General features: G+C 52.5%; 1 protein-coding gene across 1 annotated transcript in view; it reads left to right on the top strand.

Annotated features, from left to right (window-relative positions):
- LOC133343038 (AF4/FMR2 family member 3-like) overlaps positions 1-16,899 on the top strand; it is a 108,754-nt gene that overhangs the window by 45,908 nt on the left and 45,947 nt on the right. The window contains exons 3-5 of the mRNA XM_061552484.1: positions 4,742-4,846; positions 5,896-5,929; positions 6,386-6,437. Coding sequence (XP_061408468.1) covers positions 4,742-4,846; positions 5,896-5,929; positions 6,386-6,437 — 191 coding nt within the window. The remainder of the gene's footprint in view (positions 1-4,741; positions 4,847-5,895; positions 5,930-6,385; positions 6,438-16,899) is intronic.

Genomic DNA, 16,899 nt, shown 5'->3' with positions numbered 1-16,899 from the left:
GGGGGGGGGGGGGTGCGGTAGAGGGTCACGGAAATTGAGCTAACGATGGATGAGAACGTCCCCGGAGAGGCGCGGGGCCCCCCGCGTGCAGAGCGGCTAAAATTAGGTGCATGCCCCCTGTTCGCTCTCCTCCCCAACCGGGCCCACAGGTCTCCTTTCCACCACGCGCACCCGCCCCTCTCCCCCGCCCCCTTCCCCACCTTTAGCACTGCCGTTCTCCCCAGTGACCCAATCAAGACTTGCCGCACGCCTGCCCTGGCTTCGTTAACTCGCCCTATGCAGATTGCGCCCAGGGTCCCCCCTCCCCGACATCCCTTTCTTCGCCTCTCTCTGCACCCTCCCCCCCCACCACCGCCGCCGCCCACGGTCCCCTCGCCTCTCCTGGCTCACCCACCCCCACACCCCCACGGCTCGAGATTCTTACCGCTCAAGCTGATGAGCAATTCGCCGTGAAATTAGCTTCATCGGGGTGCCCTCTCGCTAAAACGAAAAATAAATGTTGCCTATTTACAATCTACCTGCATGGTTTAAGCCGATGTTTTATTTCTCGGTAGTGGAGGCATCGCCTGATTTGTAAACCGTCGCAATGTGCGATGTTTATTTACGTGAATATTTACAAAACAATAACATCGGTTCTTGGTGTTGTTTCAAATGTTTTGTTGAACATTTTAGGGGATTTTTTAAAGTTAAAATCAAAACACAGCCCAGATGTGGCAGAAGAATCGTTAAGTCGCAGGCACGCCCCGCGCGTGTGGGCGCAGGGCCCATGAAGCAGTTTAGGAACGGGAAGACGATTATAAACAGTCACATTTGAACCGAGAGATCGTCGCCTTGCCTGGGCTAACACGTGCACTCGCTGGCTTGCCGCAGTGAGCATTAATTAATTAATTGTATCACGAACGTCTTCCGCTAATCACCGATTACGTGTTACAAATCAGTTGCCTTGTACCCGGAGTAATATTTAATTATCAGAACATTAATTTTGATCCGGCGATAAATTCTCATTTTCTCTCCACGCAGCTGTGATTGAAAATGAAGCAGAGTCTAATGATTTTCTAGGACGGTAATATGATTATTTTTCGTGGACGTCTTATCAGTTCGTATCATTGCCTTGCTTTGATCTCGCGAGTTTCGTCGCACTAATTGAGCATTTGCTAATGAAGTGCCGCAATTGTCAGCCCTTTCTGCCTCACGTGAAATCCCTGCCGGCGCCGCCGTCACCGCTTTCTTTTACAGGCAGAGTGGGAGGGGTGTCGGCTTGGCAGCGACAGGGGTGTTGACATGTTTATATTTAGCTCATATTTAGCTTACAATCGACAACACTGATTCTGGACTTATCAACAACAACAACAACAAAAAACACAAACGTCGAACATTGAACATGCCCAACCTGACGTCATTGCGACTCTTGCGCCGGGGGAACGCCGCAGAATGGCAGCGTAGACGGACATCGGTGACAACGGTCAAAGCACTTGACTAGGTGGTGCGCCTAGGTCACGGTGGTTGACTCGGAGCGAGGTGGTCGTGAGCTCGGGTCTCCGATCGAATCCACCCATTGTTCGTCTGGAGTCGGTAGAATGAGTAGCGCTTTGTGAGAAATCGTCAGCGGTTTCCCGCAGACGGGACTCTTTGTACAAATTCCAGAGGTGGCCGAGTTGCTCAAAGGTCAAAAGCGTTGAGACAGCGCACCATTAAAGTCCTGGGTTTTAATCTGTTGTGGCCACCTCGTTATAAAACCAATATTTCAAGTGTAATGAGTTCACGGTATCAGCTCAGTTACTGGTAAATGCACACAAAAATAACATTTAATTAACATTCGGTGGTTCACTGATTTGGCAAAAATCCAGCAATGAGAATGAATGATTCTTGTGTAAGTGCTGTTTGACTGTCTTGTAGCAGAAGTGTCAGCAAAGAGTCTCTCTTACGGTCTAAATGACAAAAAATGCCATTTGAAGGATTTTTAGGGAAATAATTCTCTGACAAACTGCGGTGTGAGATTTACAAATAATTTCTTCTTACGAGACCATGAGTACAGTTTGAACAAGCTAATCACTCGAAATGTGCCACAACTCAGCAGCTAAGCAGGTTTGAGGCTGGATAGTGCTTGGATGGGCGGCCACCGTGCACCCCCGGTTGTCGTAGGCGGGTGCGGGGCAGTCGGCAGGAGTCAGTGCAGAAAATAATAGTTGTGCTCTACTTCTACGCTCCCAGATTTACGCTCAACGCACTGACCGCAGCGGCAGGTAAAGTATGGTCAAATAACCCCCACCAACGGCATGCATCCACGGCGCGGTTCCACAATAAAAACCGCAGCAGGTCGCCGTCCCAGCCCGACCGTGACACAGAGAACAGAGCGCCTCGTCGCAAATCAACACCAATCACCGGGAAACCGCTGTTCCGTCGGAGCAGTGGGGGGTGGCGTGGGGTGCGGACGGCAGTGAGTGAGTGAGGTGGGGGGGGGGTTGGGCGAGAAGAACGTGTTAGAAATTTGCGTCGCGGCGGGAGCTGAGGTTTGTTCCCTCCCCGTCTCGCGCGACGCCACCGCCGCGGCGGATGAAGACCGTGCGACATTTAGCAGCAGAAAGAATTCCACGCCCTGGCGCTCGCAAGCGAGAGACCCTTCAATGAACGCCACCGTCGCCGCTCCTGAGCCACCAGGAAAACGAAGGGAGATTTGACTTGGCGGGTGCACGGGGACCCTTTGTTTGTCCGCGACGACTGCCTAGGTGGGGGGGGGGGGGGGGCTGCGACCGCTCCTCCGTTGTTTAGCGGCGGACGCGCTCCGTCTATTGTTCACTTTGGAGAGGACCGCGTTCCGATGCAGCGCAGGCACTGTCACTCTGCTCCGGGTGCGGATGTCTCAAGCGTACTCGCAGCGAAAACAACCGGTGGGGGTCACGTGCGGGCACTGCCACCTCGCAATCAGAATATTGAGCTATTGCTGGAGGAGCAATCCGATGAGCTGTGAAGCTCTTTGTCGCAGATATCCAGGAGGGGCGGGTCAGAACGTTACAACAACAAACAACACAAAAACACGATAGGAGTGCAAATCATAGGAAAGGTAAATAAATCACTTTTTTTTTTATCTTGCCAGGTACAGCCATACTGAGGTTATTAACTTATCTTTCAGGCATGACCTGGCCATCGCAAATGATAGCTCAACAAAGTGGCCTACGTGGATGACGAAGGAGACCTCATGCTCGATAGCCGTGGCTCTCTCGAACTCTCTCTAGTGGAGGCGCCTCCTCCAGCAGTGGCGTGAGCAAGCATTTGAAGACGTCGCAGATACTCGCGCGTGCACACCTTCACCCCGTTGTACCGCTTGCAGCGACGTTCACAACGCTTGGCCCGTGCTCGGCGGTTTCATTTTGCCTGAGAATCGTGAACCCGCCACCCCCTTAGTCCCCGATTCGCGGGACCCGTAACACATTTTCACGTTTCCCCCAAAGACCAGTTGTTTATCCAGCTGCTTGTCAGTCAATCTGTGTGCTGCCGTGTTCTGGCGCAGAGAGAGAGAGAGAGAAAACCCCGCAGCTCAAAATCCGCAGTCATTACAGCTCAGAAATAAACAGTGATTTAAAAAACAAATGCCACAATAGAGTCGGAGAGGAGATATTGTATTACTTGTAAGTGGCCACAAATAAGGCACAGAGTGCTCCGCTGCTGCTGCAATAAAATGAGACAGGGCATGAATTGACACTCACAAGCTCCACAGACATGACGGAGAAGTCCGAGTGAAGACCCCCGAGGGAGGCACGGGAGGTTGTGCGCGTGTGGCTACGCTCGGCTCACGGGCTCAAGAGCGGGTTGCTAACCGAGGCTGGGTCGCTCGCTCGTACCGCCCGATGAGCGTGATGAGACGCGACAGACTACAATGCAGTCCTGCGCGGGTTTATGTGGCGGCGTCTCAATGCGACCGGCATCTCAGGACGCTGCACAGAAACAGTGGGCGTTGTTTGCTTTTGCGGAGAGAGGCGGTGAGTCATTGGCTGCGGAGTCCCAGACGATGGTGAGAACGCGCGACCTGACCGCCGTGCCAAGGTTGACTGAGGCCTTCGACAGAAAGCCTCGGATGCCAAAGTAGAGAACGCATGGTGGGGAGATGGGAGGTCTTGAAGACGGCGAGTGCAAGAGTGCCGGCTTGACATTGATTCGGTACTGGATTGGGAGCCAGCGGGGAGATCGGGGTGTAGGTGAAAGTGAGCGCGGGTGAGAAGTATGTTATGAAATGGTAAGTACATGAGTAGACCTTTGCGGATTTGTGCATCCGGATTGAGTTATTTGACAGCACCGACAATTGGGATTTCTGTTGGTGAAGGTGGACAATGCTGTTACTAGCTTTGGAATGATGAGGGTTGCGATATAAGTGCACGATTCATCTTAAGAGATTTGTTTTTTTTTACTACTGTCATCGGTAGCCCCTCTAGTGGCTGCAGGGATCACGTGACACCATTTATGTACAACGCACGTGAATATAAAACCATCGATCGTTCCGCACGCGTCAAATCGATACCGATAGATTAACGTCGATGCGTTGGTGCACCACCAGTTGTTACGCCGTGCCATGCGTCCACGTGCCACCTCCCCATGAACGTAACGCCACCTCCGTTGGCGCATTACATTATGTTATGCGGCGCGAGCGAAAGACGTAAGGATCCGTTCAACCGACGCCGTGGCCAAAGCGAACGAGACGACGGTTTCTTATTCCCCCCCGTTTTGTGTTGCTGCTGTGCGCGCGCAGGAGATGACCCACTCGTGGCCTCCCCCTCTGACCGCCATCCACACCCCCGGGCAGACGGAGCCCTCCAAGCTTCCCTTCACCCACATCCCTCCTCCTCCCGCCAAGGTCAGTCTCATTCAAGTACAGTGTCTCTGCGGGAGCCAAGTTGATGCGGTGCCAAACTGGCGCGGCCTCGCCGGGCGGTTTTCCCAGCTCTGCGCCGCGGCGCCATCGGCGGCGGCCGTGGCGGCCGCTGCGCTCGCGTTCGCCCGCTCCGTGATATTTGCGGGAGGGTCACCGGGCTTGCGTGGCCTTGCCCGGGGGGCTCTACGGTCAGTGAGGCTCGGCGGGTGGGTTTTGATCGTCGCAGGGGGTCTGTGGCCGCGGCGTCTCGAGTTCTTCGCCGGGGTTTTGTGGCGGCGGTGGCGGTGATGAATGTGCGTCGCCCCGAGAGGTTTATTTCTCTTCCGTCGGTATCTTCGCGAACATTTCCGCACGTATATTTTTTCGCGTCGTGTGTTAAGTTTCCTGTGTGCGGCGGAGGGGGGGGGGGGGGCTCTGTGCCAGGAGACGCCGGGATAAATTTCTACACGTTTGCTGCATTGCGAAGCCCTGCCCAAAGCTCGGCAGAGACTGTGAAAAAAAATGTCTCTTGGCTACGAGAACCGCAGGGAAAGCTTAAATGTTCTGAGTTCTCATCCTGTTGATTCAGTGTGAAAGGCCACCATTTGCATATTACACCCCGCTGGTTCACATCTTCATTTCTCACCACCCAAATTTACGTTTAAACAACTGCCAAGGTCCATCCACAAAGTCGTGAGGATGACCCCTGCTTCTTTCCCACCCCCCACCACGCCTCGTGGCACCGGCGCGTTACGAACGTGGGCGGCGCGCCCCAACCGGTCCCGTCAACGTCCGCAGAGGAGCCGAGGGGTCGCGTTCCTGCAAGGTTTTAATTTCGCTAAGCAGGTGGTGCCGCGTCCCTATTCAGAGTTTACCGCCGCGTTGTTTACACAACAACTTCAAACGGGGGTAGGTGGGGGGGCAGCAATTTTGTCAAATCCAGTTAAGGGTTTGACTGATTTTAGCTGGCACAAGCCGGCCGTGGGTCACGTGACACATCGAAACAAATACATTGCGGTCGCTAATTGCTTTCTCTCCCGCTGCTCCTGCAGGACGCTCACATCAACTCGGGTTACGGTGGACAGAGTAAGTTTCTTCACGTCGCAATATTTTTTTGTTCACACAACCCCCTCCCACCCCACGCCTTACCCCCGCCTCCCCCGCACCCCCCAGGTCCTCACGCATTCGAGGATATAATTTACATCAGCCCACCCCAGTAACTGCTTTCGCAATGTGCATATTTTACAGTAAAGAGTTACTTTGCCAACAAATTGTAAAAATATATATCAACAAATACATGTATATAATTGTGGGCTGCCGGGTATTTTATGCAACATTATCGATGTTGCTTCCCACACGAGGTGTGGTGATGTCATTGGAATTGGTGGTGGTGACCTTTTGCCCTTGTCCTTGATTTTCTACCCTTGCCACTAATAGCGTTAATCGCCTCACACTCGATAGAGAATCGTAATGGACGTGTGCGGGCTTCCACCTCCAAGGTGCCGTCACGAACGTTTTTTATTTTTTCAATTGTACCCACAGAGCGACACGACACGCCAGCAAGTCAGCCACCAAATGTGGCGGATCACAAATCGTGAGTCTGGAATTACTCTTATTTTCTCTCTCTCTCTCTCTGCCGCACATCGTGTGACGTTCCAACGCTGGGGCTCACTTCTTTTTGCACGCCCGCATGCCATCTGTCGCGTTGCTGGGGGTTTCTCTGCCACGGTTTTGTCGGCACGCGCGTGAGTGTCACCGTTTTGACGAGGCGGGGATTGAAGGCTTTCAAATCTCTCGCGCGTATCTCTGGACATTTTTCCCTTCCCCTCCCCTCCCCATGCGTGCTTATTGAGAGCTCGTGGCTTACCGAAGCTTAGAGTACACGGTGACATTAATATTTTTATACCCATTAAGTTTTGCTCACCATTGTACATGAAAGTCCTTTCACAACCGGTTCAGTGTGCATACGAGCAGTTCGACAAAGGGTTCGGAGCGTGCCCCACACACACACACACACGCCACATGGGACGTTCCTTCGCGCTGCCTGGCAGAGAAAGTGAGCTGAACCTCAGCAGATGATTCTTTAAATAACAATCGTGCATGCTGGCTTTTAGATGTGGCATCTTGGCAGAGCATTACATCCCACTATCAATAAGTGCTTACATTTTTGGAGAGGTTTGGGCTTTGCGTGGATTCATAATAAAATGGAGCGGACTAAAAACATTTTTTTAAAGATATTTTTTGAAGACTTGGGGAAATAAATCACAATACCAAAAACACAGCGGACGATTGTTGTTGCGCCAAGGGAGTGCTGCTCCAGTCGCCTCTCATCCCCGTACGCCTGACCCGAGGCTTCCACATGGGTGGCCGTGACTGTCAGGATCCTTTGAAAGCACCAATATGTTATTAAAACAGTCATATGTACATTATGTCGGATTTTTGTGTACACTCACCCATATATATATCACCTAATCAAGTTGAAAATTACGGTGCTGTAAATATTTGACTTTGACCAAACCAACGTGGATTTAATACAAAAAAATTGTTTCTTCAAATTTGAGACTGGGGTTTTCTTTTATCCACTTCTGCATCCCAAGTCCTTATCCACCAGGCCTCACCGCGACCCCACACCCTCCCAGACAGGATTAGAGGAATCGATGAGTGAAGGAATAACGTGGCCAACGCCGACCACAGCTCCGTGGCAACGAGCGGTCCTGGCCTGAGCGGGGCGATCGAGGCCAAAGCCGTTCGAACGTCGAGGTCGCACGCGGCGACGAACACGATCTTGGTCGACGTCACCCAGCTCGTGGGCACGTTGGGTCCTGGGAGGGCCAGGGGGCCTCCTCAGCAACGGGGGGATTTCTTGTGGCGCCGCGCCGTGCCCCCTGCCTTGCGGGGGCAGCTCCACGGTAGGCCGCAGCGATGGCGTGGCAATGGAGGCCTTCCCCCTCCCTCTACCCCCAGAACACAAAACGGAGGCTGCGTTCTTTTCGTCTTGTTTCCCAGGCCCCCCCCAACCCGCCTAATTCTATTCCAGTGGCGATGTCGCCATGAAGTTGTGATGCAAAGGGCGTGTCAATTAGGGGCTGTCGCAGAGCAGCGCATCACCCACGTGCCCATTATGGAGTGGCCCGTGGAGGCAGATATTACAGAACTACATCTGAGGTCACGTCCAGTGACCTATTTTATCCACACACTAGCAGATGCTGTAGTTTCCCACATGGCTTGTTATGGAGAAATGTTCTTCTCACGGCAGTCAAATTTTTTTTGTTATTCTAAGAGAAGGGGTTTAGTAAAATGAAGTGAAAAATCAAACTGAGTATGAAGGACTCACCAATGAACTTGCTACACTTTAAAACCCAGTTTATTTATAAGGGGTTGAAGATTCGAACTTGGTGACCTCAGTGATTCTTACTGTGACCACGTGACCAACAGCGTGCAACTGCTACATAAGAGCGATGGCAACAGGAAACTGTCTAAACTTTTGACATCAGCTTTTTAAAAATCGAGAATTGCCTGAGTTTTGAGAATACATTTTCAGGAAGGTCCTACACTGGGACATTTTTCAATTCAATCAATCAGTGTTTGGCATGCTGGAGGAAACTACATAGATATAGCTCCTTGGAACTTTGCAGCCCCCAGCCTATAACACCTGGTATTCCCAGGCAGTATCCCGTCCAACCACCAACCAGGTTTTACGCTGCTTAGCTTTCCAGATCCAGGCTGATGGTATTTTTAAAATTTAAATCGTGAGATGTAAATCGTAACAACACCCCCACTCTCCCCAATCGCACACACGCAGCCCCAGCATCTTGCAGCCTCTTTCCGCGGCTAAATGGAGGTTAAATAAACGCTCTCGCTGTTGACGGAGCCCCAGAATTTGGCGGACGCTTCCTCTTCCCCCCCCCCCCCCCCGATTCGTAAGCTCCAAAAAGGTAATTTATAGTACGCGTTGAATTTTTTTCGAGATCGTTTGTCAGATCCGTGGAGAGCATTGTCTGATAGGAGAGAATAGGGTGGTTTTTTGTATTAATGACCAACTTTGATGTCGCTGAGAAACAAAAAGAAAAACACGCTGAGACTTGCAAAGAGGAGGGCTCCAGGGGAGGAGCGGGCCCGGCACGGCGGGCGGCTCCGGCTCGCGTTGCCGCGTCTCAGCGCCGCGGTCACCCGTAATACGGGCTGGCCCGCAGCACCGTGTTTTTTAGGGGTGGACCCAGCCCCCCCCCCGCTGCCGCCCCCCCTCTGCGTCTCTCGCTTTCATCTCTCCTCCCCCCCCCCGTCCGCTGTGGCCGGAGTGCCGCGAGGCGTGACGCTGAAGGATTTACGAGCCGACAACGTCACGTGTCTGGATTGTTATTTTTTTCTGTCGCACGGGTGTTTTTTCGGATCCTGCAGGCTCAAAAGCAGCTCGCTGCTTAAAACTTTGACTCTGTTGTTTTTTATGATTACTTTTATTATAAAGTAGGAGCAGATCGTGTTGTGGTCAAAGCATTGAAATTAACATTCGGATGAAATTTTTTTTTTAAAGCTTTCGTGACTGCAGGGATTCATATTCTTGATTCTTTCGGTAAAGTCGCGTAGAAGGGAAAAAAAATGTATTGCTTTATATTTTATTTATTTTATTATTTCCCTTCTACGTGACTTGACCGAAAGAACCAATAATTTTCGGACGATAGTTAAATCCCTGTCTGACATTAACTCAGCCCATCTCTCCTCTCGAGTCGGCGGTTGAGTACTCCCCTTGTGGGAAGCCAACCGTAATCTAAACGTGAAGAGACAAGCCCCTGCCATAGGAATATCGAGTTTCCACCAATGACTCAGGCCAGTCAGCAGAGAAGAGCGATGCCAACAGCAATTGTTTGAGCAGTAAGATGCTTCCATGTATTTTGACTTAAATTTCTGTAGGCATTAAGTCATGAGAATCCAGTAGTTGACACCATTTTCAAACCTGATATATGTTTTATTCTCAGAGCTTGAATGCACCTCTCAGGACCATATCTTAATGCGACAGGTTTGTTGTGCCCCTTATTGGTGACCGGGCTCAGACCATGAACTCACTACAGTGGCTGAATCTCGCATGAGAGCCCAGGATCCCAGCAGATCCTGCTCATTGCTCTGACTTCTGAGCCACCACGGCCTCCTGTCCTATTTATAATTTCAGTGAAGCACCAAATTCCAGATGGACACTCGCAATACACGGATGTCACTGTTGGCCGTCGTATTACTCGCCGTGCACAAAGCAGCTGATTGGAAGGTCGAGTCGTCTCGGTCGCTGGGAGACGCTGATTCATTCTGACCCATCGCATTGAGTACCACACAAGGCTGGCGTTGGGCAAACTCTGTTCAAACATTCGGTGCGGTCTGCCGCGTGTTTCCCGAATGTCTGCAACCGAGTGTGGGTGGTGGAACGGAAACGGAATGAAAACTGTTGACGTACACGTTGATACGTTATCAGTTGACACGTACGTCATCTTTCTCTATTCTAACCACGAACGGACGATGTCCGCCTTGTCGGATCGGAGAGCCCTAATTGGTTCATCATTAATGCCGTCTGCGTTCTGCCGATCTGCCTCCGTTGCTTGCACACGTGCGTGTGCACCTGGACGACCTCGGTAATTGAGCCTCATAAAGACACAGCAGCGCACGCACGCGTGCACACGCGTGCACACGCACACACACGCGCGTACACACACCGCCACGGTCCGCCTGCGTTTATGATGACAGCGCTGTCGGAAAGACGGATTACGCACGGTTGTTTTTTTTTATCAATGACCTTCGAAGCAGGTCTTTAGACTCGCTTGCATATTTGTTTTTTCCACTTATCTATCGCCGTAGTTGTTTTTCTCGCTTTAATAACGCGGCGCCTCCGAGATCGTAACAGACGACGCGTTGTTCCGGCCAACGGCGTCGCGTTCAGTGAGTGCCGCGTCTCAGAATCCGGTCAGCGACGGCGTCGGCGGTCACCCGCGCCACTCCTCCACCTCTGCGCGGATTTCGCCCTGCGTCCGTTTTGACAGAGGGGCGAATCGTGCTGGCTGTTGCTTGGCCTTCACGTGGCTTTAGTTATGGTTCGCTGAACCCAAGCGGGATCACGATGATGCGAAGGGAGGGAGGGTTGGGGCTTGTTGGCGGGGGGGAGGGGAGGGTGGCGTCGCCGAGGAAGGGGAGGTTACGAATGGCTGGGTGCCAAGTCAAACAGCGCTGGGCAGACGCGCGCGGGCACACGCACATGCACAGGCACGCGCACGCAAACACCGCAGCAGCAGCAGTGAGTGGAACACAAGTGACGCACACACACTCTGCCCTTTACGCTCACGCCATCAGTGGCGGCTCGGGTGGCTGAATGGCGGGGGGCTCGTGACCAACAGGATACTCGACGTCTTGGAAATTGGATGCATCGCGGCGTCCACGATGGGCAGCGAAGATGAGTCACCGAGTGGGATTAAGGAATTGGACTGCGGCGTTTTTAAGTGAGCTCGCCTACGCTTTGTAAAAATCGTACTCTCAAAACAATGACGCTCCGAAAGAGGAAGCCGAAATTGAATATCACGAGGGTTTGTTGACATTTCTTCGAGCGGTCTTTGTCCATATCTGTAAGACCCTTCGCTGGTATTAGTTCAGCCACCATAGTTGTCACTCGGACAATGATGATGTGTTAGGTGTAGATTACAATGTCAGTTCTGGTGGTAGCGCATCCCGTGTGTAGCCGGGCATGATGGTAACACGGTGCTTAGGATTCAGAGTTGGTAGATCGCAGAGGTCATCTTGTGCATGAGACATCCAGTCTGCAGGGCTGTGAAGTACAGCAAGTCGTTGTCAGACCTATCTGTACGAATGAAGCGTTGTCGCTTCGCACGAATGGGTTTTCTCCATGCACTCTGGTTGTGTCCCGCATTTAAAGGGTTAAGGTGCAGCCCTGCAATTGCTCGCTCACGCCACTATTGGCGGAAGGGCCTCCGCTTAGAGTATTGAAACTCCGCCAAGCAATGGACTGGGGCAGCTATGGTGGGATACAGGTGTCACCACTTGTGGCAGGCACTGTGACTCTTTTGGGAATGTACGTGTACACCCACAGCCCTTTTGTCAATCCACTGCTGGATGAAGGGTTTATTTGACCATACTTCACCACTCTGGTCAATGCAGGTTGGTGAAGGTGTGGAGCATAAATCTGAGATAAATATTATTTGTTGAGATTATTACGAATATTTTTTGGCTGCTATACATTTCCACACGATAAGCCACTTGGTTGAGCTATTATTTGTGGCAGGTCACTTCTGAAAAAGATCTACATAGCAAAGTGGGCTTTACCTGGCTCAATAGGATGTTAGTATAGTTTTTAGTTTATTTTGGCCTCTTCTTCCACGCTTGACTGACGTCTAGCCACATATGAAACTGTTCTGAAAAAATGGATTGGCTGACCATTGCAATGCAGGAGGACAGCCAGGAAAATTATCCTGAGAGATTATTGAGGCTTTTCTCTGTTAAAAACAAGGAGAAAAGAAACCTGTCAGTGACAGTGATAGCAATCTCCGTTCATTTCACTCAACCGACATTTTACCTCTGCAACTTATTTCCCCTGCCTCGAAAAAAATCCACGAGCGTGTGACCCACACGTCCTGGCATCCACGGCGTCCCTCCGGCAAGGGCCCAAGATTTACATCATCTTGGCAAGTCGCGGTCCGTGACACGCCGATAATCAAGAAATGAAGTTCGATCGATAGACAGAAGGAAAAGAAAGAGAGAGACAGACGTGTCTGAAGACAAAGGGGATCTTGGGCAGACGGCCCGGAACCTCAAAAAGCCACGCAGGGGAAAAGAGTGGCAGACGTTCTGACGCACGCTGCTCGGATTCCATGAACAGCACACGGGGCTCGTCTGAGCCGTAAAAAAAGAAAAGAAACGGACGAGTGTTCGTGGCAGGGCGAATGCGTATTTCTGCGGCGGCACAGATGTGCGGTGTGCACCGGCGGAGAAACGGAGAGGGTCGTCTGCATTCACGGCACGCCGGCCGCGGAGGGTGGGTGGGCGACGGGCAGAAAAAAAATGTTGGTGATATTTATTTTTTGTCGTCTGCCACTTCTTCTTATTCTGCTGCTGCTGCTGCTGGAGGTGCCCTCGGGCACCGGGCTGTGAAATTCCGCACCGCCGGGCTGCGTTCCGGTCACTGTGATATTTGAGAGACAAGTTCGCTATTGTGCAGGGATGTAGCATTGGTCGTCATCAATTATGGTGAGTCTCAGAATTCACCGGCGGAACGATCCGCGTTTTTCATCTCGCAGCGGAAGGCGAGAGACAAAAGCAGTGAGCGTGATATTTGAAATAAAAGGGCCCCCTTGTAAATGGGTGTCTCGTTAGTTGACGTCACGTGCAGAGCATCCGAGAGCTCACCGGTTCATTACTTCAATTCCTTTATACCAACCAGGCGAGAGCCCATTTGAGAATACAAGTTTCTATTTCAACGGAAACCTGTGTTAGAGAGAAATAAAGGAGTAAAATCCAATCGAACAATGACGAAGGTTACATGTGAACGTGAAGTGGCAGAAACTATGCCTGTTTAGAATTTTATCAAGTCAAACATTTTTGCGCCATCAAAAAATCAACACAAAGCAAAGAAGAAGATACTCAGTTACCGAGGAAGAAGCCAAGCGTAAGAGCATTTGCTGCTCGAATTTTCCAAGCGGGGGAACCAAATTTATCACGAGAGACCGATCGAGAGAAACCGGGCGTGAATTGTCAATAAGAGACAGACGCCCAGCCGTCGCAGGTGTTTTCCAGACGATAGGTCTTTGTTCCTCTCTTCAGGCTCAAAAAGAGGGAGGAGCAGAATGCGTTGAGGAACGTCACGTCCGCGCCCCCCGCAATGAAGACGCGCCTGCAGCGCGAGTGCGTGACTGCGGGGACAGCAGCAGCAGCAGCAGCAACAAAAACGACACCATCCTTATCTGCAGCGGGCAGGCGATCCGTTCCGTTGAGCTCAGCCATCGCGAGCGACGGCCGCGTCCGGCATTGCGAGCATCGTCGCAGCGGCGGCACCGGGGGTGGTGGGGGGGGTGGGTCTTTGACTCAGCGCGGCGGGCAGGAAGGAGTGCCGGGCTGCCTCGCCTGAGGGAGGGGACGCGCGCTCGAACGTTATTTCGGATCGTTTCTGCTCGTGTGCGTCACGTTGGCCCTCCTCCTTCTTGGGGGGAACTTCGCGATCGTTTCGCCGGAGGAAAAGGGCGAGCCGTGCCGCCGATGTTGGTTCCGTTCGGCGTTCATGGGGAATTTTTTTTTTCTTTTAATTTAGTCGAGGAGTGAAGACGACTCCCCAGGAGCCAGGAAAAGCCGCAGGCAGACGGGAAAGGCAGCAGCCAGGTGGTGACCTGGTGCGAAGAAAACATTTCCAAGCTCTGCGATCCTCTTTATATGAAGATGTGGGAGGAAAATCTACACATGCGAGGGGGCCCTGTGGGCGAGCCAGGGGGTATGGCTCCTCTTCGACATCCGCGGGAAGGGAGTTTCAGGACGTTTGTGTGATCCACAAACCCTTGTCCTCCACAGTGCTGCATTCCACGCATCCATAGCCGCCACCACCACCACCGCCTGGCTAAATAGCCAGTCACGCTTTGGTATTCGGTGGCTCGTAGTCATCGTCACGCTCGACGTGTTCGGTCCACTCGCAGTCACCGGCTCACCGAAATAAAAACACTTCACCGGAGAATAATTTTTCCGTCGACGAAAACGAACGTCGGGGTTTCCACGTCGCGGTGACGCTACTGTGTGTGGGACGCGACGGAGTCCGGCGGCTCGTGGCGCCAGGCTCGGGCTACGCGGGCGCCGCCTGCCGCCCCCGCTGACGCCGCCGCTACGTTGTGCAACGCCGCCCGCAGCCGGATGGCAGACTAGTTGCGCTTCACCTGCCGCCCGCAGGAATATGTACAAAATAAAAGCCGCGGATTCCCGTAAGCGCCCGTCAATCAGCCCGTCGCTTCACAAATAAACAAACGCCCCGTGCGTAGGCCTCACAGCCGCACGTGTATCCCACCCGCGTCTCCAACGTGGACGTGTGCGGAATGATAAGGCATTGTCACGATCGTCATCGTCGTCGCTATCAGCCATGATTTATCCGCTGCCGGATAAAGTCGTCTTCAAGCCGTCGCCAGGCTCGCGGTCTCGTGACGCAACAATCCATCCTAAAACATCTTTTGTTGACCTTCATGGTTTTCCAAAGTGGTTTGTCATCATTCAAAAACCTTTCCCCCCCCCCCCCCCCCCAAGAGAATAAGTCTCTTGATGTTCTCTTACGAACACCACCTCGATGCACCAAGCCCTCCATGAAAGATTATAAAGCCAAGTCTTGTATGTATTTTGAACCAACTTTTTTTTATCACCATACGTAGCCAACCGTGCTAATCGGAGCTGCGGGAAGTCTTGAATGGTCTGTCAAGGTAAAAAGGTGAAGGCACAGCCCAGCAATTGCTTGCTCATGCCACTGCTGGTGGAATTGCCTCCACTTCGAATGAGTTCTAGAGCGAGCGCCTCTAGGGAGTAATTGGCCTACTCATCCACACTTTGTCGGACAGTCTCGGAAGAGGTGGGAGATGGCATGGAATTGCAACTCTGTCCGTTTCAGCACGGAGTCATGGTCGGAGCGGAAGGCAAACAGTGTTCAACGTCACGTGTGATGATCTCGTCAATAAAGAGAAAATAACCTCCGTACGTTGAATAACCAACCACAGAATGCTTACCTATTACGCAAGGATTGTGCTGTCAATATGCAAATTAGTTTATTTTATTCGTCGCGATACAGTACAGCCCTTTGCGAATCCACTGCTGGATGAAGGCCTCCTCCCCACAGTGCGTTGGTCATGGGGGTCGTTTGACCATACTTCACCACGGCGGCTTAGTTCTGGTTGTTGACGGAGTGGAGGGGGGGGGGTACGTGGGGTACCGGGACCGATACAGATATCGCCACTGCTGATAGGCACGGCCATCAAACAAACTCGGGTCGCTGGGTTCATAACACCGTGCGCGTACCCACCGCCCAGCCGCTCGGCACATGCATTCAAGTATCCGTTTGCAATATGTATCGACGGTACTATGTATTCATAAAATGTGTTAATCAAGTGTCTGCTTTGGGCCATCTGGCGCTTAAAGCAGTCCCCAGCAGTTTGCCTGACAGGGATTCGAATAATAAAGTCAGCGGATACATTGTGAATTAGCCATCGGAGCGAGCCGTGTGGATATGGGCGCCAATCCGTGGGTGCGCGAGCGAGCGGGGGGCACGGGGATCGGTGCCATATGGTGCCCGGTGTAGTCAGGGCATCGGGAGCCGGCTGGTTACCATGGCTGCGCGGTTGCCATGGCGACGGGATAGTGGGTTGCCGCGGACGATGGAGCGCCGAGCCGTGTCTTCCTGGCCCCGTCTCTGCGCCATATGGCCCGTGTTTGCGCTGAGCCCTGGCAGCGCTGCCGCCAGTGCCCCGTGCCTGGATGTGCAACCGCTACCGCGTATCCTGTCTTGGTGGTGGGAGGGAGGGAGGGGGATCAAGGGCATAGCACCTGTGTGTGTGTGCGTGTGTCTATGGGGAGTGGTGGTGCAGCGGTTAGCGCGCTGCGCTACGAACCTGGCGACCCGGTGACGATTATTTGAACCGGTCCTGGGCCTCCCCTAGGTTGACTCAGCCTCAAACGAGTACCTGGTGCGATGTGTAAACATCGCCACTGGGGAGACAAAGGCGGCCGGGCGTGGTGTTGGCCACCCACCCCCTCTTGTGCCGTGCCGGCCTTCATAGGTCCTCGCTAACAGCACTTGCCCCTACAGTCTGTTAAGGCTACACGGGGGATCTTTTTGTGTTTAACTGCAGTGTCGCGGTTCGCACACTGTGATACCAACCCAGCAAGTCAAGTTCGTTTTCCGCTCGCAGCCAATATAGGTGATGACTGTCACCAATGTTCTGGGTTTTGTAAGGCTTTATGGGGTATCTTTGTCTTTGTGTGCGAGTCTGTGTGTGTGTGTGCACTCTCAGGCGTTTGGGTGAATTTCCCAAACGGAACGCCACTACGGTCACCTC

The sequence above is a fragment of the Lethenteron reissneri genome, chromosome 16, assembly GCF_015708825.2.
Source record: "Lethenteron reissneri isolate LAM-NWPU_2019-01 chromosome 16, ASM1570882v1, whole genome shotgun sequence".
NCBI lineage: Eukaryota > Metazoa > Chordata > Hyperoartia > Petromyzontiformes > Petromyzontidae > Lethenteron > Lethenteron reissneri.
The sequence above is the reverse complement of the archived record's forward strand: the minus strand, read 5'-3'. Positions and strand labels throughout refer to the sequence as shown.